Raw genomic sequence first — 26,617 nt, 5'->3', positions numbered from 1 at the left:
GTAACTAGGTTACACAGAATGATGCTTACACTAAAATGAGAAATAAGTAAGGTTCACCCTGGCGTTGTTTTTGTTTGGCTTTTGGTGTATTCCCAGAACACTGGGCTTTAAATCATCTGAAAGGTTTGACTGACAGTGCCACAGTGATGTGTGTGACCTCCAGCACTGCCGACACAGCTGCTTTTGAAGTGGAACATAAAGCTGTGCCTCCCAAAAAGTCACTGTGTAAGAGGTCATCTCTGTGCAAAATTGTCTCATTGCCCGAATTATACTTCATTCCACTGTAATGAAAACAGAGAAACCAGGACAACAGATGTTAGTGGCAACCTTATGGCAACAAACATCATGGAAAACTACTGCAGAACAATTTAAGAGAAAGTCAAGATTGATCTCTGTTTATTCCCTGGAAACACCATGTATACAAACAAAATCTAGAATCAGCATTTTTAAAAACATTATATCATAATTTTACAGAATGACATATCTACAAATGTATATTATAATCACAGTTTGAATATTTCACAAAACAGGACAGGAGGAAATCATTGCACAGCAGTAAGAGAAAAGAAAAATGGCAAACCTTTCATTTAATGCATCTTTTCAACGCTCACAACGAACTGAACGCCATTTCTTTAGAGCCACACAGTGAAAATGAGTTTCTATTGCTTCCTGCACACAAAGCTGCAGCTTGGCTTCATTTCAGCGTGGCAGAAGAAGGATTCTTACTGGTAAGCTACTGTGACCAAATCAGAAGAAGTGCATTAATGCAACTCTGAGAATCAAGAGAAAGTAATCTCATGGAAATCTCATGTGAATACTTTACATAGGTTGTATTTTACTTTTGTGCCAGAAAGCGATTACAAAACAAAGATTTAAAAAAACTGCTACAATTTTCACCTGTTTAGCAGCAAGTAGCTCAGTTTAAAACTAAACATGGAGATGATTTATTCTGAAATAATCAACTGGCTTGACAGATGGAGAAACCTCAATGTAATGTGGCTGAGTTGCAAAACTGCAACCTCATCAAACTCATAATGGATTTTTTTTAAGTTTAAAAAGTTACTAAAGGAGAATCTAAATGTTATCTAAAGTATTATTGTCTGCACGTTTATATACTGATCTCACGTTGCAGAGAAGTCAGTTTGGATGAAATAAAAGTAGCAGTACATCAGACACAAAGCACCCACTGCAGCAACAGGGAGGCTTTAAGGGCTCTGTGACCTTAATCCTGGAAACTTTCATCTCTCTTCACATAGTGGACCATTTCTACAGTCTCGGGAGTGTACAAATAAATCTGTTCTATAGCCACCATAACATGGCACCATTAAAAAAAAAAAAAAAAAAAAAAATGGGTGTGGTGGGGGGGAAACTTGAAGAATGTTGGGTGGAGGTTAGGCACAACTTTATACCGTTCACCCTGTGTTTGTATGATAAACTAAACAGCTGTGAATTAGAGAAACATTCTTATGTTTAGCCGAGTGGTTCTGTGTGTGTTCATGTGGCTGACAGACTCTGGTCTCGATGCAAACTGTGTTTACCCCTCAGGATGGAACAAACTTCATGTTCAATCTGGCAAAAGCCTGTAAGCCCCCCCACAGCGGAAGCATGTACACAAGGTGTAAACACAAAAGCTTATTAGGTTAAAAAGGCACGCCATGCACTCACACACACACACACACACACAGTTTGGACACTGACAGTACATATTCAAACACCAGCACAATTGCACGTTGCACATCCACAAGCATAACGCCCAACAAACAGAATACTGGTGCACAAACAGGTTCAGAAAACAAACAAAAGGATCAGCATTGCACTTTGTCCCTGGATATATTTCTGCTAATTCCATAGGCTTTCCTGAGCTACAGCGCTCATCTACACTTGATTTACTTCAACGGACTCAGTGACACAGCAAAGAAAAATAAGATGAGAAATATCTCATCACTTCCATCTTTTCCCCCACTGCATCACATCATGCACATGTTGGAAAGTTTCTACAAGCTGTGAGCTTCTCTGTGCCCACTGTTTTCAACGAGGAATGATAGTGATGCTAACAAACTGCTTTTAGGGAGGGGAAACATAAACATCTTCAGATGCTTTCGTCTCATTAAGAGACGTTGTAGCCAGCCAGCGCTGCAGTGATAACATTTAAACAGACCAGATCACAGTGAAGGAAAAGTGCTTAGACCAAAAAAAAAAAAAAAAAAAAAAATTCTAGAAAGCTCTTGTGGATGAAAACACCTGATAAAAATAAAAATACATAACCAATCAGACATACCGAAATAAAAATTGTATTTAAGCCAACAAAAATGAAAATAAATTAAAAATTCCATTCAAAATGGCCAAACTGAAGACCCGCTCTACATTTCATCATTACCAGGACATTAGTATTAAATTTCATACGGCTCACGAGTTGGATACTTCTACCGATACTGATAGCACCGTGCTACTGGCCGCATTGCAAAGACACAGTCTGCTTCTTTAAGTCTAGCATCGGTGTCACACAGATGTTTGCTGATGTGAGGCGTCCTGCTTCCCCAGCTCAGGTCTAAGTGCTGTGCAGAGCAACGGGTCATAAAATATTTTTAAAAAATGGTGGCACACAAGGTCCCCACAAGACAGGGCTGTTGATCTGGGTTTTTTTTTTTTGTTTGTGCACTTTTGCTTCATATATAGAGTCCTGTGTAGTCAAGGTGAAGAGGCAGTCTCTCAAAAATACATTTGGCGTATTGGCAGACTCACATCAGGAGATAAGTAGACAGAGCATGCTCAGCGATGCCCATCGCTTCAGGAGAGTCGATGCGAGGAGTGACAATGTACCAGGGAACTCCTTTTTTAAATAGGATAAATTCATCATCATCAAATCAGTGTTTGTCATTTTTTAACAATCTTCCAGTTGGAATTTGCTATACAGTACATTCATAATTATGGCATCTTCAGTTAGTTAATTTTACAAGGCTGTTGGAGTGTCAAGGCTGAAGAAACTGGCCCAAAGAGTTTTCTTTTGGCAAGGCTCAGGGGAGACTGACGGTAATTAGAGGAAGATGTGTTGTGTCGGAGGAAACAAAGTCAGTACAATGTAGATGGAGTAATGACAGTTCAAGTAAGTTGAAACTGAGGTCGCCAAAAAATAGCAGCCTGAGGTGCTACTGGAACTTACAACATTCAATTTGCTCCTTCATATGTTGGAAAAGTGAGAACGCCCAACGCTCAAATTTCGCATTCCCTTCAAATATGATGGGCTGGGGGTTCCTCAAGTAGTTCTTGGCCACTTGTTTCTTCTTTCCTGTGACATGTTTGTGTCACTTCCTACTAACGCCCTCCTCAAGATCTCTCTTCTGCTTAATGAGCCTCTCGATCTCGGCCCCTAGTGTCTGCAGATTCTCCTGTCAAAGAGATTAAAGACTTTTAATCTCAAACACAGTATTTACAGTAATGGATAATACATGAGCGGGACTGGCATGCTGTAGCTGCTTTTTGCCATTTATTTCTATGTGGAAATGTTCAGGGAAGAAAGCTGGAGAATAAGAATAGCATTTAAAAGTGTAAATGTGATCAAAATTAGTAATTTAAAAATGTAATTAACCACTTTAGTGTTAAGAGTCCAAAAAGTTAAGAAACTGATTGTATTAATACTAATATAAATTAAGCATAATACTATAATAATATTATTGTTACCATAATAAAGGTTGTCCTCTCGTCTCTTGTGGCTGAAAAGAGCAGGGTACTGTGAAGAAACCACTCGCTGGTAGCAGTTCTTATGCAGTATGAAAAACATACTCTAATTGTGAAGACTTGGTTTGGTTTTGTTAGAATGTGTTATTTTATTGTCATTTTACTGTACCCATGTTGCACAGCTTTGTATCATTACTGCCAATCATCTTTCACCCACAGACAGAATAGGCACTGCAGCAACATACTCCCATGTTACAAATTATTGTCCCCATTTAGGTTTTTATGTAGGGTGTCTTTAAGATAAGTTTGACATGATATAAAGACAAAAGAAGGCTGCTTGTTTGCAAAGGATGGAACATTTTTTAAAGCATCTAATATGCCCACAAACATTAAAGTGGGTGTGACAATACATGAAATGATAGAGAAACATTTCTGAGTCGTCTTCTTCACGCTGAATTTTTTATGTGGGTGCATTAGAAATGAAATATTTTTCATTTTTAGTTTTCTTTCATGTTTACCTTGTGTTACCCCAGGCCTGTTTGGAAACAGTTTTTCGCCCGCTGTATTCAACATGGAGATAGGATACATTTGTCACTTTCCATTATGCAGAAATGGTGAAAAATAGGCCAGTTGTATTGTAGTTCATAAAACATGCATTGCACAATGACTGTGGAAACAGACTGTAACACACTGGTATTAGTTTTTCCTGAAGTAAACACATGAAAATTTAGATGAAACTAGACGGAATCTAATGGATGAGCAAGTAATCGGTGAGCAAGATGCAGCACAAATTGATTTCCCCTTTATCAAGGCACAAACATAAAGCTGCGCTTATTAATATTTTTATATGACTAGTGAATCAGATGCAGTGGGACAGCGGCGTGGTGGTTAGCAAGAAGGTTCTGGGTTTGAGCCTGGGCTGACCCGGGGCCTTTCTGTGTGGGGTTTGCATGTTCGCCCTGAGTCTGCGTGGGTTCTCACAGCTACATGTGTAACATGCTCCACCAAAACAATGGAAGGTCACTAGTTCCAACTAGATCTCCACCAAAACAGAGAAACAGGTCAATCAAGTAAACGCATGATCTATCATCTGTTACATCAGTCCAATGAACATGCAGTCCTTAAAAAGTGTGTGTAGTTTTCATTTGATGTATTTTTCCATGGGTTGGGTACACTGTACAGTGTAGACCGTAGTTTTTCCTTTTCATACGTGTCTCTGCGGGCTCTTCTGTGTGTTTTATGTACACCAAGGGATCCCTACGAGCAAGTGAACATGTGCCCGGTGTAGACACAAAGGCGATCCTCTCGTGAGCTGCACAGCAGATGTTATGTGCTGCACACACTACGCTTGCGGTGTAGACAAGCAGCAGATATTTCTCTCAGGTGTTGGTGGAGAGCAAAACAGAGCAAAATGGAGAATGAATATCAGGATTCGTCAGGTGGCCAGCTCCAAATCAGGACTAATGTTGCTCTGTGTAAGTCATCTTTAAAGTTGTCTAGACTTGTTCAACTCCTACATAAGGCCAAAATATAGGGAAAATCCAAATCCGAAAATGCCAACATAAAGACTAAGGCCAAGGTAGGACAAATGGGTGTAAATTTGTTACAAGCTAAATCTGGGAGATGTGCGTAGCTCGTGGGCTGGCAATAATCTGCTGCCGTCCTGGCACTACATTTTCATATGGGTACAGTGTACCATCTGGCCAAATAACCTCTCGAGACAGTCTGCTGGTGTAAACTGAGAGCTGAGAAGTGGAACGCATCATTTCACAATAACATCAAGAAACTGATTTGAAATCCTGAATCAATTAAATTAGGAAAAACAGACCCTCAGGTGCAGAAGCTAGACAAAGCTCACACATGCACAGAGGCTGAATAAGGATGAACACTGAATATGGGCTTAAATCAGCTATTTCACACATCTCAGTTACAGAGGGACACAGTTTCCTTACTTAGCGACAGCATCAATAATGCAGGTTCTGAATTAGATCATGTCATCTCTCTAAAAACTTAGATAGTTGATAGATGACCTGATTAAGCCTGTCAAATGAAATGAAAAGCCGCACAGAGACAATGCGATACATGCTGTGGCTGACTAAAAGGTTCGGGAGATATACCCCAAATGTCACTGGACAAAAGGCAGAGGGTGGTCTGACATTTCCTCTACCCTGACTAAACTCTTTTATCCACACCTACACTGGCATTTTGTTGGAGTACCATTCTACTGCTGTGCCCACGACTATTGCTGTTTATGTGAAACTTTTAAGATGACATTAACTGACAATATCACTTTAAAATACTGGGCAATTTCTGTTGTGCAGCCTAATTTATGCAAGTAAAACTAGTTCCTTTTGGCAAACTTGATGGTTTAATGTTATATTTTTTTAAGCCCTTTGTGAATTAATCATAAAAAATACACCCCATCAACCAAAATAAATTAGATAAAATACATCCAAATGAGTTTTCTGACAAGGTTTTAAACAATGATTTCAATTCTTACAAGCATATAGAGCACAAACAACACAACGGTTATTTGAATACAGGTTAGATAGAGTTAATGTACAGTAGTGAAATCGTTTGTTTTAGACCAGTGAGAGAAAGTGGTTAAAAACATTATGTTGAAAGGTGCCCAAATAGTTTCAGTAGAGATAAAAAACTATTTCACAGATGGCTGGGCAAGAAGTCAGCTACATCGATAAGCACTGATGGCAATAAAAATGATTAAAGTTGCTGAATAAAATACTGCATGTGGGGGTAGAAGGTTAAAAAAAAAAAAAAAAACTTTAAAATAGCAGAATGCACCTTTACAAACAGGAACACAATCTGTGCAATAAGAGCAAATAAACTGAAAAGGAATGCCATAATAACAGCTGCATGAATTAGAAGTGTTGCATAGTGTTTCTAATGTATGTGTATTGAGATGAACTCATCAGTGTGTTCTATTTTTAGGTCTGACTAAATATGTTTTTAAGTGATGGCACCGCCTGCGCACATCAGGCTGTGTGGCTCCCAGTGTGGAGCATAACACTCACACAGCCACTTAATTATCCACTCAGATCATCTAAGCTTAACATTTCCACATTCATTGCAAATTACGAAAGCAACTGTAGACATAATCAAAATCAATAACGTGTATTCAGCTCAGTCATTATGAAGAACTGGGCGGACCTAGACATTTTTGGATGGGGTGGTCAGGTTGGTGCACAGACTCAGTTAGGGGCGGCACATTTGAAATACGTGTAATAATTAAATTTTGTTCTATAAAATAAACCATACATACAAGAATCATCTGGCTCCGCCCATAATAGGGGATGATGCCTGCTGGAATAGAAATTACCTTCAGAGTAATGTTCTTCAGCAGTGTGTCCTCCAGCACAGCCTGCAGCTTCCGGTTGATCTCCAGCGACAGATCCAGGGTCAGCCCGCTGTCCGCTGGGTGGGAGGTGTAAAGCGAAGCCATGATGCCTCCCCGCCGACTTAGGTGGGCCTTGTTAATGTCTGACGCCTCTGATGAGAGGGCCCCTGACTCCTCTCTTAGCACATAGCTCTGGATAATTCTGTAGGGGGGAATGATTCAAATGGAGCGCTTTAAAATGAGTAGAAACAAATTGAATGTGTGGTCATCAGCACCAACTGTTGAGCAAAGGAAGTGGGATTTATAGGTGGGAGCATAGAGAGCTCCTACAAAGCACTGCAACTGTTTTCAGCAGCAGCAGATATGAAGAGATTAATAATTTCAGTATGACCGAAAGGGCAAGATCCCGGATACAGGAGCTTCCTCCACAGGACGGCCAGGCGCACCCTTAGAGATAGGGTGAGGAGCTTGGTCACCCGGGAGGAGCTCAGAGTAGAACCGCTGCTCCTCCACATCGAGAGGAGCCAGCTGAGGTGGCTCGGGCATCTGTTTCGGATGCCTCCTGGGCGCCTTCCTAGGAAGGGCATGTCCGGGCATGTCCTACCGGGAGGAGGCCCCCGGGAAGACCCAGGACACGCTGGAGGGACTATGTCTCTCGGCTGGCCTGGGAACGCCTTGGCATTCCCCCGGAGGAGCTGGAGGAAGTGTCTGGAGAGAGGGAAGTCTGGGCATCTTTGCTTAGACTGCTGCCCCCGCGACCCGGTTCCGGATAAGCGGAGGAAAATGGATAGATGGATGGATGGATGGCTTATTGAACTCACGTGCACGGGATACATTCAGTCATAGTTAGAAAGATTTTTACTGTGCCAGCATGAGAAGGAAAGATGATATAAACTGCAAGATTAGAAAAGGATGCCAGAATTCAATTAATCACCTGGATGCTGTGTAAGTGAGGTAAATCTTCATGTTCATAATTCATTTTACAATCAACACCTATATAGTGTCAAGTTTAAGCTATGTTTGTATCAGAAAATAGAATTTTTTTAAACTTCCTGTTGTCTAATTTCCACAGCACAGCACGGAGAACACCAACAGAGTCTATTTCTACTTAGAGGAAAACATAGCCCACGAGAGCAGTCACTGTGATTCACATTCATTACCGCCACCTGCCAACATTATTATCGCTTTCTTAAATATGTGACTGAAGACAAGGGAAAATAAAGCAAAGCAAAAGAAGTGTTTGAAAATCATTCACAAGGTTTTTTTTTTTATGAATGAGGATGTTCGGGCCAGACTCCAGGCATCATCAGAGATAAAAGAAATACCTTGAGGGTTAGATCTACAATCTTTTGCTGTTGCAACTGTATTTTTACAGTAGTTTTCTCTTAAGACTAAGCTGAAGAGGGCTGTGTATCATCTTACAAAAAAGCTTAACATCCTGTAAATCTCTTGAGATGGGCCAGTGATCAGTATTTTAAACATGTTTTCAACCCAGCATCAACCTGAAACATCAACACTATTCAGCCCTGTGCTAACATTGTTTAGTTCAGATTCAGGCTGTGTCTGAGAGTGACTTTTAGAAGGCGGGTAACTGCAGGATGAGCTTCGAGCAAAGGGACGTTCCTGACCATACCTGAGATTCCGCAGGAAGATTCCCACTCAGTGTTTCTCTACAGAGTCAGATGACTGCCTGACATTCTAATGCTGTACGACTCTTATCAGAGGCTTCTCAAGAAGACAACTGGAGTGTAGATTCACTGGAGGTGAATACTTAAATGTTAAATGCCAGTGACTTCTGTTAGACATTTCAGAATACTGGTCTAAACCAAGATAAAATAGTTTAACTACCATGTGTATACTACTGTTTATGCAGCAGTGTGGACACTTGGGTCTCAAACCTACTTAAATGCAAATACATTTTTTCATTTTACCTGGAATTATGATAATAAGTACATTTTAAGCGCTCATGCCGGTGCTCAGCATTGGCTTGTGCTTTTATTTGATAGTGATTAAGTGTTTATCTTGGTATTGTCTTTAACAGAAGTAAGTCCAATACATTGCATAAACCTAAATCTGTATGGTGCAGTGAATGCTTCCAATTATCAAAATAACAAAGCAAATGGTGCAAAAAATGAAATGATACAGCACTACTATGAAGACACGGTCATAAATTGTCCTCATTCACACAAACACACCAGGGCCTGCACCAACAAAAGAAATGAGACTTACCTCTGACTAGACTTGCAAGGGTCCCAATTTTGGACCCCAGTTCCATCACGACAGTGTTCAGTAAAAACAAAAAAGTGGCAGAAATTAAAGATGTGGCTGAATGATGTGCTGAATGGCATGCACAGATCAGCGGGGAGCGGGGATGTGAGCAATGGTTTAGAGGTAGGCAAGATAATGAGTTATTTTTGAACGTCCCTTTTTCCAGCTGACAGAGTGTAAGCAATGAGGGCAGCAAGTCGGGCATGCATGAAGTGCAAGTGGAAGCTGTGGGTATAGTACAGTTCTCAGTTATGTTGTTGCTCCCTAATACACAGCCTAGATGTTAAGGTGGCTAAACCTTGTTCCCAAAATGTGGCAAGACAAAGAGAAAATGCAGAGAAAGAAAGAAAGATCTGCCTGTGGTCGCATCTTAATAGTATTCAGAACTACACAGGCTAAAGCTGGGAATTTAAAAGGCATCAGTCTCATGCTGGAGGCTTTTTAGTGCAACATGTACAGTGCTCAATAAATGCAGTGACATATTTCTGATCAAATCTTAATAAATCAGCCACTGGCTCAAAAGCATCAGAGAACTCCAAGTCTGACTGGCACTGGGACAAAAGTCCCAGAAACCCTTGCAGTATTGTACCATTGATTACATCACTCTCCAGATAAAACCTGCTTTGCATCAGCGTCACCTTAATTAAAGTCACCTGAATGCACCATGTAGGCAGAATGGTCATAAGAACCAAGTGTGGAGGTTGAAGGACCTATCATCAGGATGATGCTGCTGTTTCTGCATGTTTTAGCCCATGTACTACAAATACACACTGAGCGTGGTGTCTTGAACTTGACAGCAGCACATGAACATGCTGCTTCACAAAACACAGCAGTGGTTTACTGGCAAGTCTAATTGTGACAAACTGAGGTGAACAGAAAGAAAAACAATTATCATGTAATAAAACTTCAAACTGGGTGAAGGTGCCGAGCATTTTCCTCTCACTTTGAATATCCATTTTAAAAACTTTCTGAATATTTTCAATGTGACTCAACATAAAAACATACGAGTCTGAGTAATGCAACAATTCTATAGGTTTCCCATTAGTTTGGTATGATGGATGGCTCATTATATTACAGTACCTCCGAGCCTCAGTCGCCAGTGATATGTCAAAGTGGCCAGTCAGAGGTGTAAGACAGAGCTGCAGAACATTCGAAACACAGCACCATAGTTGCCAAATTGTGTTTTTATGTACATACACTTGTACCTTTGACCAACAGTCAAAGAACTAGATTTTTTCCAATGCAGCTGTTCATCTTTTGTTGTATAAATTGTTCTAGGAGAGTTTCATGTGAGTTCAAGCCGTACAAGTGCTCCGGCTGTATATGGGAAAAACAAATCTATGGGACTTTCATTTCCAGAACCAGTAGCACTCATAGTAGCTTCTCACAACTTTATACACGTACACTATACTATATATTACAACAGAGGGCATACATATAAGTAGTAAATGATACGTTTGAAGTAAATGAGCTAAAAGATGCAAAAACACTGCCATCATACAACAAAACGTCTTTTTTGTCAGAAACCAAGCAAGCTTCTGCTTCCACAACTCTGCCTCTTTATTCATCGCAGGTTTCAGGTTTACAGTGAACTCATCAGTGTTTCCCAGGCTGTCCTGGAGGGACAGGGACCGATAAGAGAAAAGGACAAATTCACATCCACATTCTGGGTAGTGTTAACACCCCCTGCTTAGCTGAGAATTTAAAGAGCTAAATTTATCCTGGCAACCGTGGGATTCGTCCTCAATTTTAACTCTTGAATATAGGTTGAGGCTAATGGAATCAATCCAAGTGTATAACTGGGAAAGCAAAGATGATTCAGGCAGAGTTGTATCTCAGAGCATTGTAGATATCATCTGGCAACAACAGCCAATCTGATACATAACTTGTGTATGGCTTGAGTTTTCCTTTTCAGCAAACAGGATTTTACTCAGAGGAAATGTTCCTTTAGCTCTGAGATTGTATTATGTGAAAAACTCATTTTCACATCCCATTTTAGCCTGGCATGTGTCCACAATCCACTTCAAGGCCTAAACTATACTTGAAGTGATGATGTGCTTAAGACCGTCCAAATGTCCTTCACACTGTCTCTTTAGTTTGGGTGAGGGTAACGAATGCAGATGGAACACCATTAAAGATCCTTGTGGAGGCATTCCTCCCCACCCGATCGACTCAGAGTATAAATAGCTCTGAGTGAAGTTTGCACGAGTTAAAATCTAAGGATGAGAGAGAGACACAGAAGGAGGTAGGAGGCTTTAAACTGTGTGTGTAAGTATGTACTGTCAAGCACCAGTACAAGAACTGAAGTATGGGGTACATAAAATATTTTGGTCAGACGTATGGAAGTAGTTTGTACTGGTCATTATAACTGCAATACAAAAACCAAATCTGTAAAATACACTTTGCACCAAGTTTTGCATTAAGTATGTCTTCCTATTTTAATACTTGCACACAACTGCAACAACCTGTTCTCTCTCCTGTGCCACACTGGAGTGCCTATTGATGTTATTACATGTGGAGTTGCAATTGTCAGACATGTCAGAGGCTTTTGAGGATTTGCGCTGGGAAGTCAGTCAATTTGTAAACGTTATTCATCAATCAGTGTTGCGAATACCACTATTCACTGCATCAGTAAAACCTGGATACTCAGCATTTAATGGTAATTTTTTTTTTTTTTTCAAAAATTCAATTCAGCACTGTACATAGCAGCAGATAAAGATAAATTGAAAAGGTTCTCGCCATCTCTCTTTCTCTGCTCCCTGTTCTTTGGTCCGTGCCACTCACTTGGTCTTTTTGCGGATCTCTTCCACCAGTTGTTTGATGTGATCCTCCATGAACTCAATTTTTTCCTGCTTGCGAGCCAGGGCCTTTTGCAGACGGACAATGCGCTCCACTAGCACAGCCTTGTCGACCTCTGGGAAACTGTCCACGACCACCAGTGGAGGGCCTGTCTGGCTCTCAGGTGACTGCTCTTCAACACCACTGCTCCCAACGTGGCGTGCATTCAGGGAGCCTGAGGAATGGGAGGGATCGCGACAGACATTTATTTACGAAATGACTTTAGTCAGGTAAAAACTAGCAATGAACGTGTTAATTTTTCATAAACCAAAGAAAAAAGTCTCCTTTAATAAAAAGCAATAACATTTAATTTTATAATATCTCCACTGTACGTATTAAATACTAACCAAATCTAGGAGAAGTACCTGAAGAACTAGAGCGACTGCCCATACTGCTAGCATCACGGTCACAGCCTCCATTCTCAGCTTGCTCCAGTTTCCTACGGGCTGTAGAAGAAGAAAGAAAAACTGTCAACTGTCAAGGAGAGGTCAACCTAAACACAACTTCAAAGTTATGATACATGCTATAACAAATTTATTGTTGGTTTTGCTACCTGCTTAATATTACATTAAGTTATTGAATGAATGAAGCAAATGTTTACAACTCTTTGCACTGCATTGTGAACTTTACAACACCTTTAAAGACCACTTTCATGCTGGCTTCTAAAACAGCCCAAAATGGTGTCAAAAAAGAGCTTACTGTTTCTTGACAGTTTACTGGTATGAAATCGACACAAGCATCCTGCATTTTAGAAGCTATAATGAGCATATGTTCTGTATTTTTATTTAACTTTTAATTAATTGATAATTAAAACTGTTAGAGGGCTAATTTCTGCCGATCAACATCTGTTCCAAAACTAGCCTTGGGTAACTTGGGTGCTCACAAAAAGGCACAGTGAAAGTCAAATCTACTGGAAGCATCGCTGTATGGTTGAACTCTCTGACTTTTCACTCTGTAAAGATGTCTGCTTGGGATCCAGGTTGCTTTTGAAGTAAACTGCATTCACAGCAAACCTTCTGTACATAAACAAAGGCTTAAAAATAAATATGCTGTACTTATGAAGTTGCAACTGTGCAACTAATGCATGATCACTGCTAAAGAAAATGTCCTCTCTGTCCAAATAAAAGTGAAATGCTAGTGCATAGAAGGTAGCACTGTTGAACTTTGTCTTAAGGTCTTTGTGTGTGTCCAGAGAACCAAGCTGGCTCATGCTATTAAATATAATCCTAGCATGAGAATAACATTTGCTTCACCACACCTATCGTCACAGTCCCATCTCCATTGTTTCAAATCCCCCTGCACATCTTAATCTGACATTAAACCCTGAACGCAGACCATCTTTCAACCAAGCCACTCCATATTAAAAGATAAATATCAGAATAAAGTGGAAGCAGATGACTGGAAATGGAAGATCTGATATGGTTTTAGACACATTAATATGTGAATAGAGACGTGGATGACTTGAACACAAAGGGCTGAGGATTAACGAGGATGATGTAAACCTTTTTGATCCCTGCAGTTTAAATAAAATCCAATTTCTACTAATTCTTTGAAGGGCTATCATTTATTTAAAAAGTCTGACACATTATCTGCTTTCCCAAAAAATCAGACATTTCTAATTTGTTCTGCACAAACATCAACCTAGAGCACAGAAGAACAAATGTTGTTTCATATCTAGACCTAAAATGTGTTCTACAAACTTTGTTTCATATCTAGACCTAAAATGTGTTCATGCAGCATCTCTTTAATAGCAATGTGTTTCCTGACCTTGTGTTAGTTGTTTTGTCAGGTCCTTAATGTTGGCGGCTTGTTTCCTTTTCTGAGTCAACAGCTCATCCCTCAGCTCTTCAGCTCTGGTTTTCAGCTGGGCCACCTCTGTCTGCAGTGCAGTCCGCTCCTCCTGCAGGCCCTGCACCTCCTGCTGCCTCAGCACCTCTCCCTGTTTCAGCTGCTGTGACTGCACAATTGATGGAGACGGCAAAGAGTAATAATGCAGTAACAGCCACAATAGAGTGGGAAGATATTGTGACAATGGCTGCTTGTTCCAAAAACAAATTTCACTGTCTGGCAAACTGTGATTGAACTGAAAAAAGAAAAAAAAAAAAACATCACACAACAGTTTTTGATATTTTCTCCAGAATGTCAAGCCATAAAATATCAGTATTCAGGGACACTGCATGTTGTGTAGGTCAGACAACTCAGCTATTACAAGAATGCCAGAAGCACAATGCATTCACTCTAAAGCACATTTTCTCCAATGTGAGATTTTGATTAAATTGACTAACAGTGGTCTGTTTTAAGTATAAGCAAAGATTTTGCACAGGATTTTCACTGAATTGTATTCAGTCATTAAACTCAGGGTTAATGTATCACATGTTCATTGCACTTCATTAGGACAAGATTGGATCTTTCTTTGCGCTCGGGGTTCCCTGACCTTGCCGTCTAGAAGCCTGCTGGTCTCCTCCAGCTTAGCGTGGAGCTCTGAAAAACTCCCGGTGAGCTGATCCAGCTGAGACTGTAGTGTGTTGCTCTCTGACTGGAGCTGGGCGTTCTTGCTGCTCAGCTTCTCAGTGAAGCCCAGGAGCTCACCCTCACGCTCCCTGCTGCCTTGTACATCACGCTGGAGGTCAGCCATCTGGTTGCTTAGGCTGTCCACTTCCTCGCTAAGAGATGCGATCTCCTGTTTGTCGCTGCGTATAGAAAAGGCAATGCTGATATTTTTGATGCTAAATTAATTCACTAAATTTAAATTTAATAAACTACTCACTTAAAAGGACAGAAGTGCTAAAAATGAAGAATATATGAGGTTTAACTGTTGACTCTCACTACTACACTTCAATGTAACACCTTCCTTATTCAAATAAACCAGGTCTTTTTCAGACCCGCATATGAATGACAAAAGCTGAAGTTATAGATAATAGTGATTGTATAAACTTAAGTATCGAAGATGAGCTATGAGGTGTCAAGATGAAGGTCACAGTCGTCCCTGGTTGTCAGTGGACCAAAAACATTGGTGGTATCAAAGTATTTCTTTTCTTGCCAACAGCTAAAGATGTTGGCGCTAGTGGTGGAAAAACATCCTGCTGCTCAAAATTACATCCAGAAAAAGAAGAAGCTTTTGCATAAATCAACTTGGGTTGGCACCACCTACGTATGGCACAGTTGCACACACCAAGAGCAGAATTTTAATAAGTGGAAAAGTTTCTCTATCAAGTCATCTCCACATGGCCACAGAGGGACCTGAGCCCTTCTCTGCCCTATGCGCTATATTTATCCCTGGCCTATCTTTAAACGCTCTGATAAGGTATTTGAAAATAAATTAGTATATAAATAAAAAGAGACAAGAACTCTAGAATATTACATCCTTCACAGTTCAATCAGAACAGAATGAATGGTGATACAGCTGCACAATTCAAGATCTGAAAGTGGCGTGCACCTACACCACGCATGGCTGTATTTGTTTAAGCATGACACATCTCAAACAACAATTAAAAAGTTGCTCATTCTGACACCATGTAATGATACTTCCACTTAACGCTTAAATTCATTTTTATTTTCTTAAAGTCTAAAGCCCTCAATATATATCACTGTCTGTCCTTTCAGCTTACAGTCACAGGACACTGCTGTTTTAAAAACGACTTTCTGACATGTATTCCAGTACTGTGAGATGCAATCGATCACTTTAAAATGCACTTGTGGGGTTTTTTTTTGTAGCCTACAGAATTTATTCATATTTGCATCACCTCACTTGTACAACGAGTAACAAAAACATTAAAATGTCAGAACAGCTACAGGATTACAATTTATTTGCTAGCCTAACTTGTCTGCCATATTTCTGGACTGTCACTGGCTGCAGAAAACAACAGTTCCCTTAACATTTCTAAGCTGTTGCACATTTAAAGGTGTTCACCTTCTGAAAAAAGCTCAAAAAGATGAGGTTGTAACAAGGCAACAGCTTAGAACAAAACACAACATCCAAGGCCATCCATCAATGTTAACGTGCCAACACGGGAACTCCAATTCCTCCCATAGCCATCATTTGAATTTATTTCTACTTGTGCCACAGTGGCCTTTCTGTGAGTTTGAACCAAGCAGGAGAGACCAACAAGCTGTGCTGTTTTGGCCTTTGTGGAAGTCATGGAGAACTTTAACCCTGGCCTTTTCTCCTGCATCCAACACACTGACCACAACAACGAACATTTCTTCCCTTACTGTGTGATATATTCCTGACCATGACATGCACCGTTGTTGCGTGACATCATTCTCATCATTTGTGAGTGGTCATAAAAAGCTTTTGCTTCTCTTTGTGTTACCATGTGAGTTTATAGTTGTTTAGTCATTTCCTTCAATTGATGAACAGCCAGTACTGTCCTATCATGTGTATTTCTGATGTTTCTCTTCAGTGTGTGCTAGTGCTTACCATTACATTTACTGCTGCTGGGTGCACATGCCTGAGCTTTTACTTTCAGTACAGTATGATCAGTATGAGAGAGCATGTTTGTACCGCTGATGCTGCTCCTGGAGTGCTGTGATCTCTTCCAGCTTTTCTCTCTGTTGGCCGATCTCAGCTTTCTGCCGGTTGATAATCTCCCTGTACTTGGTCAGCTCGTCCTCCCAGCGAGGACGCTCATCCTCTAGACACTTTAACTACATAACAACACACACTTAGGAAACTGAAGTCCTGCTGATATCATGTGCTCACTCAGGTGTTCAAACACTTATCTGTCTGGCACACCTTGGTGCGTAGAGTGTTGAGTTCATCCATGCCATCTTTGTAACTCCTCTTCAGGTCTTCCAGCTCTTTGGCCTTCACTCGGTGTACCTGCCAGATAAAGTTCCACATTAGATATGTATCTGCTGTTATGTGTTTTACTTGGGAGTCTGCTCATTTGAGCTCTTTCTGTCTGTGAATCCTGTTTATAAAAAGGATACCTAATGCTAAAAATGTTCTTCCAACTGCGATTACTAAGGCTTAATACAGGTTACCCAATCAGCTCAGTGGTTTTAAACATCAGCTTAAGGCTCAATCACACTGCATTTCTTTATGAAAAAAACCCATCTTACAATAGCATAATTTGCATTGCAAATGCATTTCTGGGCAATCCAAGTGCTGCATTAATTGAGGTTATTTTGCTTATGCACTCATTAAGCACGTAGAAGCAAAGCCATCAAAGGTACAGTGCTACTGCTACTCAGTTTTTCCAAGAAGCCATTAGTAGCCCGTGGTATCCACGATAACACGCCAATAACGAAGATGCCAGCAAATTTACAATCTGTTTGTCCCTTCCCATCCCATTTTAATGTTAACACCTACATAGTAATGGAAACTCAACGGATGGGTCTGCATTATTTATGTCTGAGCTGCAACATCATTTGAGCATGACACACATAGTAAACCAAGCATAGGCTTAGACTAATTTATGCATCAGTAATATTTGTTAAAACTGAGGTCTTACATAGTAAAACCTGTTCTAAAAACTATTTATACAAATAATCAGTGAGGTGCCTACAACATACTCTATATTAAAATTGGGGAATGTTATTGGATAACATGCTGTCTGACACTAGGACTGGCAAATACAAAAAAAAATTGAACAAATTAAACCTTTCAGCTAAAATGAATCTATCAAAATTCTAATTTAATGCAATTTAACTACTTTTCAGGCCTGAAAATTGTAAAATGTAGTTCACATATCAAAACTCCCCATGTAAACACCATGGAGAGACAAACCGGACTGTGGAATGACTGCAAGAAATGGGTGGGTTCTTCTTCTGGATTCTTGTTGACATGCACATCTTCATATTGATTATTTCTAGGTCATTTATTTTTTTTAAAGTGCAATTCCCTTTAAGATGGGACAGAGAAAAAAACAAGCCATTGTGTTTGGATTAAGTCCATGTCTGGTCGTGTGTGTGTCTGCGCAGCCAGCTTGTTAATTTACTTCTAGTTAAGGTAATTACACATTTCAAATTGATGAAAAGAGCTGAAAATATTTTTTTTGTTGAAGAGCTGGCATCAAGACCACCAATAAGAGGATGAACAGCAGCCTGCTGGAACACAGTGTATAGTAATTAAAAGTAAACCTGCATTAGTGTTTATTTTATAATTCTTGTGGATTTTTACATACAGTAGGTACAAACAGAAGCAAGTTTGTCTGCAGACATGAAGTAAGCATTGTCACTTAGCTATACACTGTGGATGTGACAAAACGTTAGGCTCTGTTTGCATGAGAAAGTGGGTATTCGAATTCATACATGTATGTGAGCAAGCGTTTGTACGTGTGCACAGTGGGAGTCACCTCTAATTGGTCTGTTTGTTCCTGCTTGTGTTTCTCCAGCTCTCCTTTGGTCTCCTTCAATTTAGCATCCAGCTCGTTGGATCTGAGCTCCTCTGATTCCTGGAGGACAGAGAGGGAAGAGATTAAAAAGTAAGGTGAAAAGCAGACTGAGAACAGGGGAATGAAACAGCTGAAACAAGAGGGGGAAAGAGGGGCTGACATAAAGGTTACTGTAGCTTGAAAGAAAGAGAGGTTTCTGGAGGATAAAACACAGGCAAGGGGAAGAAACTGATAATCACAGTGAAACACCTGAACCTAGTTTTCATGGTTGCACGAACCTAGTATTCATGTTTTTCCATCAGTACGGGTCAGTGCGGCCAAGTCGAGGTGTGTGTAGCGGGACAGTCTGAGCTGCTCCCGAGTCAGCGTGGCTGTGTTTCTACTGCACCGTAAAACGCATTGCTTATCTTCGGCATCCTGATCATGTGGGGGCGGTGCGAGCTGCTGAGAAGCCACACATGACTCATGGTGTTGGTGTGGTGTTACTAGCTTACAACATCAGTGCCAGGCATTACTTTAATCCCTCATCAGAAGTGAGAGTCTCCATTTTTAAATTATGCTACAATGAAATAACAGAATCTGAATCAGCTTTATTGGCCAGGTGTGTCGGACACACAAGGAATTTGACTCTGGTACATTGGCTCTCAACGTGCATGTACATATCCCCATGCAAGGGGCAAGTAAACACCAAACCAGCATAAGGCTGTGTAATATAACAAAATAAGCAGTATTTACAAGCAACAAATAGTGCAAACAATGCAAAATAGGCAGTAAACAATGCAGACAGACAAAGGAATGCTCATTGTGAAATGGGATAAGTAGGAATAAAAATAGAGTACTTAAAAATAGAGACCTGTATGAATCTGTATATTTACAGACATTGCACTGAGGGTTATTGTCCAGTCATACTGTCGTTGGTTAAGTGTTAATCAGAGTGACGGCCTGGGGGAAGAAACTGTCCCTGTGCCTGGTTGTCTTGGCGCTCAGTGACCTGTAACGCCGTCCAGAGGGGAGGAGTTCAAACAGACTGTGTCCAGATAAAAAGTGACTGTTGAAGGTGTAAGCAACATTTTAGCCAATCACATCTCGATGAGCCAGTTCTGTTGACGGTGGAGCTCGGCCCCAGGCAGGAGCAGGGCCGGCTGAGCCCAAGTCAGCATGATTACTCTCTTCTGCTAGGGACAGATGAAACAGAGGCCAACCCGTGCCCGTCCGGCTCAGCTTAATTAAAGCGGCCTGACCCACGCTGATGGAAAAAGACCATTAAGTAATTCTGGTTTTAGTTCAACTGCTTTACTGGTCTCAGTAGCTGTAGAATATAATTTATAATTTACTAGATGTCTTGGTCTGTTACATGCTCGCACCATTGTTTGTGTTAGTAATGGGAGCAGCTCTTTGAGAGGAGCCAGATCTTATGGCTTCATTCCTTTCATAAAGCTGTTCAAAATAACAGTTCATCATTCCTTTTCCTCCCTTTTTAAAACCATGTCTATGGTGTAATCTGACTGCTAAAGTGCATCCAGCTTCAGGTCTGTGTATCTGTCTGTTTGACTGAGGGTGGGGCTAAGCTGCACACCCAAGGTTCAGGGCAGAGAGGCCACCTAAAATCCTTACCGCAGGGCTGTGGCCATGTGTATTTGCGCTCTAGAAAGTAAATGCCATGCAACAATCAGAAAATATCTTTTATTCTTTTATTCATTCCCGTTCTTTGTTTTGCTAGCACCACTCCCTCTCTTCATCTACTCTCTAACTTGCTTTACCATCGCTGCTCTGTCTCTCTCCTAGTGAAGTAAATTTAGAACACAAGCAGTGAAATTTGGGCACAAAGATAAAATGATCAGCTCTGTAGTAGGACTCGGATCCCGTTGTTCCTAATAACGAACCGTTGAATAGAATCAGGTCGTAACATCATGAGTTCGTGTATGCTCTAATAACACACCGCTGGTATATGTTCAGCACAGTAGCTCAAATGAATCTTTACAGTACACTGAGAAAACCTAGGCAGCTCTTTACTACCATCATAAGGTACAAATGAAAACTGCCTTCTCCTGAAACAGACTCAATCCTGTTCAGCTGTACATCTTTTCATATTTTTCTATACACACACACACACATGACATGCAAACAGTATCATCCATGTAAGTTTAAGTATGTGATACAGCTGAACAACTTGTCGTCTCATGTTTGAGAGTAGGCTAACTGATGGCAGCCCTTAATGAAGAGCGAAGCATACAAAGGCATCAGTATCAACATCCCTTCCAGAGACATGCGGCATGATTCTGGAACAGATGTTCTTTGTTTGCATACACCCTTGGCCATGAGCAAACTAATACTTCCATGTGATAAATATCACAGACCTGGTATGTTCGGATCATGTCCTGACAGTTCTTGCGGATCTGTTCGGTCTCTTCTTTGGCCTGGGCCAGTTTGGACGTGGTCTCTCTGAGTTTGTCTTTAGTTTCCTGCCCACACATAAATATAAACATACTTTTGTAATTATGACTAAAAAGGCATTTCACTTCAAAGCAAAGCCAGTATAAAACATGTTTTTCTTATTATCTTATTATAAAATATATCCTTTATTACACAAAGTACATTTGGGTTGTGAATTGTTACATCTTGTTCGACTACAGTCGTGCTTAAACTCAACATGACCGCTCAATAAGTAACAGGTATAACACAAAATAAATACAGAACTAGCACAGGTCCATTACCTTGTGTGCATCCGCCTCACTCTTTAGTTTGTTCTGGGCCCATTTGACCTTGATAAGATGCGAGTTGATCTCCTCCTTCAACTTCTCTACCTCTCGAGACAACCTGCTAACCTCACCTTCCTGGGAACAGAGAGAAATGACAGAAACAGGAACAATATCTGAGGACAGGACAGCAAAGGGCGCTCTGGATGAGCTAAGGGGCTTGTCTTGATGTTCTTCTTATAATTCACAAATATGTAAACAAAGCAAAGCAAGTTCCATGTGTAAGACCTCTGCAAGTAAAACGTCAATAAGAGATTTATCAAAACGGCTACTAAATGAGCATAAATTTGCAGAGAGGCTTTGCCCATAGCCTGTCATCCACTGTCAGTTTGTGTTAACCATAGAAATCTTGTTAAGCTAAAACCTAATTGTTATGAACAAGCTAAAATGAAAGATGACTGCAGAATTACTGTTAAATGAGAGAGAGATGGATGTGGCGGTGTCATGGTGAGACCAATTGGTTTTTCAGTTGAATCATATTTAAAGTTCAAGAAAACCCACTCTTAAAAAAAAAATAAATACAAGTTAATAACTGCATGATTTTTTTTAAAGTCAATGACTAATCGTATTAAAGAGTTGTGATCTCAATACTGACCACATCATGTCCCAATTCTTTTCCATAATCATGCACTCCTAGTCTTTAGATATATTAAGTATACAAATAGTTTTCAAAGTAACATTGCTATAAGAAACCACCTATAGCAAGAGCATTTACCTTGACATCATATAACTGCTGCAGCCGACCTTTCTCCTGAGCCAGTTGGTTTCCTCGATGGGCCTGGCGGTCGACCTCCTTGGTGGCTTCCCTCAGCCTCTTCTCTATACTCTCCTTATCCCGTCTCAGGTCGAGGGCCTCTTTCTCTCCCCGCACATATTTCATCACCATGGTCTCCTTCTCTTGGCGTGCCTCATCACATTTCTTGTTCGCCTGACATGGTTGTTTATAACATGAGACAGGTTTACATCAATTTCCCACACTTATAACATGACTAAGCAGACTCTAAATTGCTCGTAGGAGTGAGCGTGGGTGTTTGGGGTTGTCTGTCTCTAAGTATCAGCCCTGTGATAGACTGACGACCTGTCCAGGGTGCACCCCACCTCTCACCCTGTGCCAGCTGGGATTGGCTCCAGCCCACCAGTGACCCTCTTCAGGATAAGTGGTATAGAGATTGGATGGCTGTTTCAAACATCTTGGCTTGGTAACAGCTGATCAAGACTGGGTCACCATCTTAACACAAGGTGGGACTGTTACAAGGAAAGGGCTTAAAAGAGATGACTGAGAGCAAATTCTACCTCGTATGTTCACTGAACAGTGAAATTAAAAACCATAAAGTGTGACAAAACTGCCACGGAAAAAGCCCCATTCACATTTCAACCAGGTGTGCTAACGATTGAATGAAAATGTGCTTTCGTGCAGTATTCACTTAACAAATGCTTAAAGCTGCAATAAGAGGTTGTGGTGCACAGACCATGACCATTCAGCTGCCAGTTTTGTGCAAATGTTTGCAAAGATAGATGGGATACAGTGTGTGGCAAAACCAATGTTTTTTTTAGCCAGTTGGGAGTGACCTTAGCTTAGTGTATTTCAGCTTTACTATAGCAAGATGAACACATTTCCTTATGTAAGGCGGTACAAGTTACTCACTGGCAGTGACATACTGATGCACAGGTATTACCTCAGTTTACAGATACTACAGATACTGTAGATGGAGATACTCAGCCTGTAGTGTGTCAGAAAATGATGCAGCAAATATACTGTATTATACCACAACACAGCATATAAAAACCTCCAAGTGAATGTAACATCTGTATCGTATCTCAGATCGAGCACTGATCCTTGTCCCAGAACTCTTCATTAATTAAACATTGAAAATCCACTTTCTTGTAAAGTGTACAGGATATACATAGACACTTTACTGATGTTGTGGATGATTAAGAGTGTTGAGTGCTGTGCTGTGTTTTGAAATGTCTTCATTAATTGTCTGAGGTTTCTGCTGTCTATCTCTCTCTCTCTGACAAGCTGATGGCTCACTCTGACCTCTCTGACCACAGGAGCTGTAACCCGGAGCTCATGTCAATACATCAATAACACTAACAGTGAGCATCCCACGCCATCCTATGTCAAAAGTATATCCCCTAAACTGCATGGTTTGCATTTTGTCGAGCTCATACAATCTTCATCACCTTGACTTTAGATTTAGCCATCTCTAGTCTTTTTTGTCAATTTGCCAGAACAGGATTAATGCTAGAATCTTTACATTTAATCAATACAGAATTGTGATTTTCTACAATAGTCCATATAAATCGGAAAAACAAAACACAACCCTCCCTTGGAATGGGTATGATGATCATTTTTAAAAGTCAAACATTGTGATTTAAGTGACGAACTCTGCCTTATCATAGCAAAATAAAGATACTGTTGAAACCAAAAACAGAACAAGACCAGACATGTAAATAAGGGTCAGACTGGGGCAAAACTATGCCGTGTGGCCGGCTTATTAAGTAGTCTCAGTGTATTTAGCTCCCAGTTATACCTGTTCTAACCGGTAGGCCATCTCTTTCTGCATCAGCTGGAGAGCAGCCTTTGATGCCTGGTCCTGGTGAAGTAATTTATCCCACGACTCCCTCAGTTCTTTCAGCAGCTCCTCCACCTTGCCCTCCAACTGCAAAAACAGGGTGTACACGGGTTTAGCAACATGTAAGCCTGGGCCAACCCAGGATAATGTGCTGGAGAGGATGACACCTGACACAAAATACTGGAGGCAAAATAACTGTGGACAGCAGCCGGTATTGTCCTATTCCTTCAGATCAGATACTTTTACTGTAATAAAAGAAATGTCTCTGGATTCAAGGATTCAAGATTTTTGATTTGCCCTTTATGCATAAACAGACAGTCTAGGCATATAGGAATTCTTGTGCAGCTCTCCTTTGGAGTCAGGTAAAGAGTCAAAAGCCAGAAAGAACACTTAGTCTTAAAATTAGTCTCTAGAAAGATACGATTAAACTAGCTATATATGATATATGACCAGTGGAAAATGTTTCAGAGTATAGACTTTTACAAGTAAAATGACCATTAATAGACATTTAACATTTAAACCTACACCTACTGAATCCACACATACCCTGGATGTATGCTAGAAAAAAAAAAAATCTTTCACCCTTTTGCTTGCACAATGCATAACAACTGCTGTTACCAAAAAAAGCATGAATCGACTACTGAACATTCTATGACAACAGCAATGCTACACTAGACTCGATCAGTAAAGAAGTGCTTGTGTTTTGGCATGTGATGGTAAGCTTTTTAAATCAGGAACACACAAATGATAAAAGGCATTTAAAAACTCACAAACTTCACATGGATGAATATAGTCTCTGATGTGGCTGGTTGAATGCTAGTAATCAGGACTCTGTCCTTTTTTTCCCCTCCTCAAAAGGCTGCTTTGTTTGACTTCCTTAATTACCAGCTATACAGACTTAATTGAATTGTCAGCGTGACCAGGGCTTCTACATGGAATTTGTCATCTGCATCTGGTTTGTCCTCTCATTGTCAACAGTCATCATAGACTAAAATATATATACTGTAGGTATTCAAGTATAATTTTATTTTAGTCAAATCAAAAAACAAATTCATTTCATGAGTAATTTCTGTATTGTGGATGAGAAAATATCGTATTCACATTGGCAAAAAAGGAAAAGTAGCTGACCTGGTCAAACCCAATAATCTAACAAGCCACCAGCATTTGAATGATTTTTTTATGGCTACTGTAAACTGCAGTTATAAGCCTCTATTTTCATACTGTCATAACAACCTCTAACACTAAACAGTATATTGAAAAAAACCACTGCAGCAGAGCACTTCTTTATTGATGAAAAACACAAGATAAATAGGCTTTCACAGTTTTCAAAAATCTATTAACAAATATCTTGAAGAGGCATACTGCTGCAGTGATGGATACAGCACATTATTTTTAGAATATACTTGTTTTAGACTGAGAGACAGATTGAGACATCTACTATACCTGTGTTTCAAACAGTCAGTGCCATATGACAATGAACAACACAAACAGACCACAGAGAATGAAACTAACCTTTTTAATGGTGGCCATGTGTTGCTTTTCTGTCTCTGCCCTCTTTTTCAGTTCATCCCTCATGTTGTCTTTCTCTGAACAGATACCCAAGATCAGCTCCTGGTGTCTCTTGTTCTCCTCAAGCAACCTATACACACATTGGAACCACAAACACACAGGCACACAATAACAATTCAGACCAGGTCGACATAAAAATACTTAAGAATTTAGACTGCTGAACATTAAGGCCAGAAAACAGAGCAGGATAAAAAATATGTGGGTTATTCTCTGTGTCAATCAGCCAAAGGGTGTCCTTACTGCACAAAGCACTACTAAGGCTTTGAAATAATTATTCTACTGTGTAGACTTCATTAGCAGATTTGATTCGAGTAAGGTGAAAGAAAATGAAAAACAATAACAATTAGGTTAATCTCCTGCTAAACTGACCCCATTACAATCGAAGCAATGTACCATACCAATAATATTTAAAATTATGTGATGAAGGTGGCCTAGCACATCATAATCTACTATGAGCAACAGATAAACCAGAGACATGGATTAATCTCTGACAGTGCATCAATTTTAACTCATTAAACAGAGGTTTACCTCTGAATAGCTTTCTCCTGCTGTGCATACTTGTATTGAACACACTTCTCAAAGACCACCATGTCTGTGGGGAGTCCATTGACAGGTGAGCTCCCCTTCATCTCGCCACTTTGACCTTCAGACAGCTGACAAGCCAACAGCTCTGACTCCAGCTCATCCAGCAGTGACTCCTGCGACACTGAACGCTGGATCTGGGAAATTAACTTTCGGCTACAATCAGTGTCAAACGGGCTTGATGACGAATGTAAGGGGAAGGGATCTGAGGTGGTGGCACTGGTCTGTGGGCTGGAAGCAGGCGAGGAGCTGACAGTGTCAGAGTTGGGGGTAGAAGGGCCATTAGAGATCCCAGAGGTGGTTGCTGAGTCTGTAGAGGAGTTTTTGAAAGCACTTTGGACAGAAGAGGATGATGGATTCTCAGCTGAACCACCATCATCATCAGCAGGAGAAGGTTCTGTGGAACAATTTGATACTATAACTGATGGATGCTCATTGCTGTTTGGAGTGGTGGCATGGGAATCCTTCATTTCATCAAAAGTCAATAATGTTTCTATATTCTTTTCAAGAACAAAACCAGAGCATTCTACCACATCATCCAAAGTAGTGGCTGGGGGGCCCCATAAGAAGGAATCCCGTCTTCAATAGAAACTGTACTTCTTTCACAGCCAGTATGGGCATCCAGCTCACTCCCCTCTACCTGTTCCTGACTGCATGTTT

The 26,617-nt window shown here is 40.5% G+C and overlaps 1 protein-coding gene across 8 annotated transcripts; it reads right to left on the bottom strand.

Annotated features, from left to right (window-relative positions):
- Positions 1-1,370: 1,370 nt before the first annotated feature.
- Positions 1,371-26,516, bottom strand: ccdc186 (coiled-coil domain-containing protein 186). Of its 8 annotated transcripts, none has more exons than XM_020605023.1 (16): positions 25,904-26,516; positions 25,319-25,445; positions 23,765-23,893; positions 21,946-22,158; positions 21,189-21,308; positions 20,832-20,936; positions 18,436-18,534; positions 16,872-16,958; positions 16,641-16,783; positions 14,571-14,826; positions 13,904-14,093; positions 12,484-12,582; positions 12,083-12,311; positions 7,013-7,232; positions 3,679-3,727; positions 1,371-3,386 (listed from the first exon to the last, which is right to left on the bottom strand). In XM_020605023.1, the coding sequence occupies exons 1-16, from the start codon at positions 26,425-26,427 to the stop codon at positions 3,343-3,345; spliced, it is 2,634 nt and encodes an 877-aa protein (XP_020460679.1). In that variant the 5' UTR covers positions 26,428-26,516; the 3' UTR covers positions 1,371-3,342. The 8 variants fall into 8 exon arrangements, with proteins under 8 accessions (XP_020460679.1, XP_020460681.1, XP_020460680.1 ...); XM_020605025.1 differs by having other exon boundaries at positions 12,502-12,582; XM_020605029.1 differs by lacking the exon at positions 1,371-3,386 and adding an exon at positions 4,194-4,235 and having other exon boundaries at positions 3,686-3,710.
- Between the last annotated feature and the right edge of the window lie 101 nt (positions 26,517-26,617).

Source organism: Monopterus albus, unplaced genomic scaffold, assembly GCF_001952655.1.
Source record: "Monopterus albus unplaced genomic scaffold, M_albus_1.0 scaffold69.1, whole genome shotgun sequence".
Classification (NCBI taxonomy): Eukaryota; Metazoa; Chordata; class Actinopteri; order Synbranchiformes; family Synbranchidae; genus Monopterus; species Monopterus albus.
This window is presented reverse-complemented; position numbering and strand designations above follow the sequence as displayed.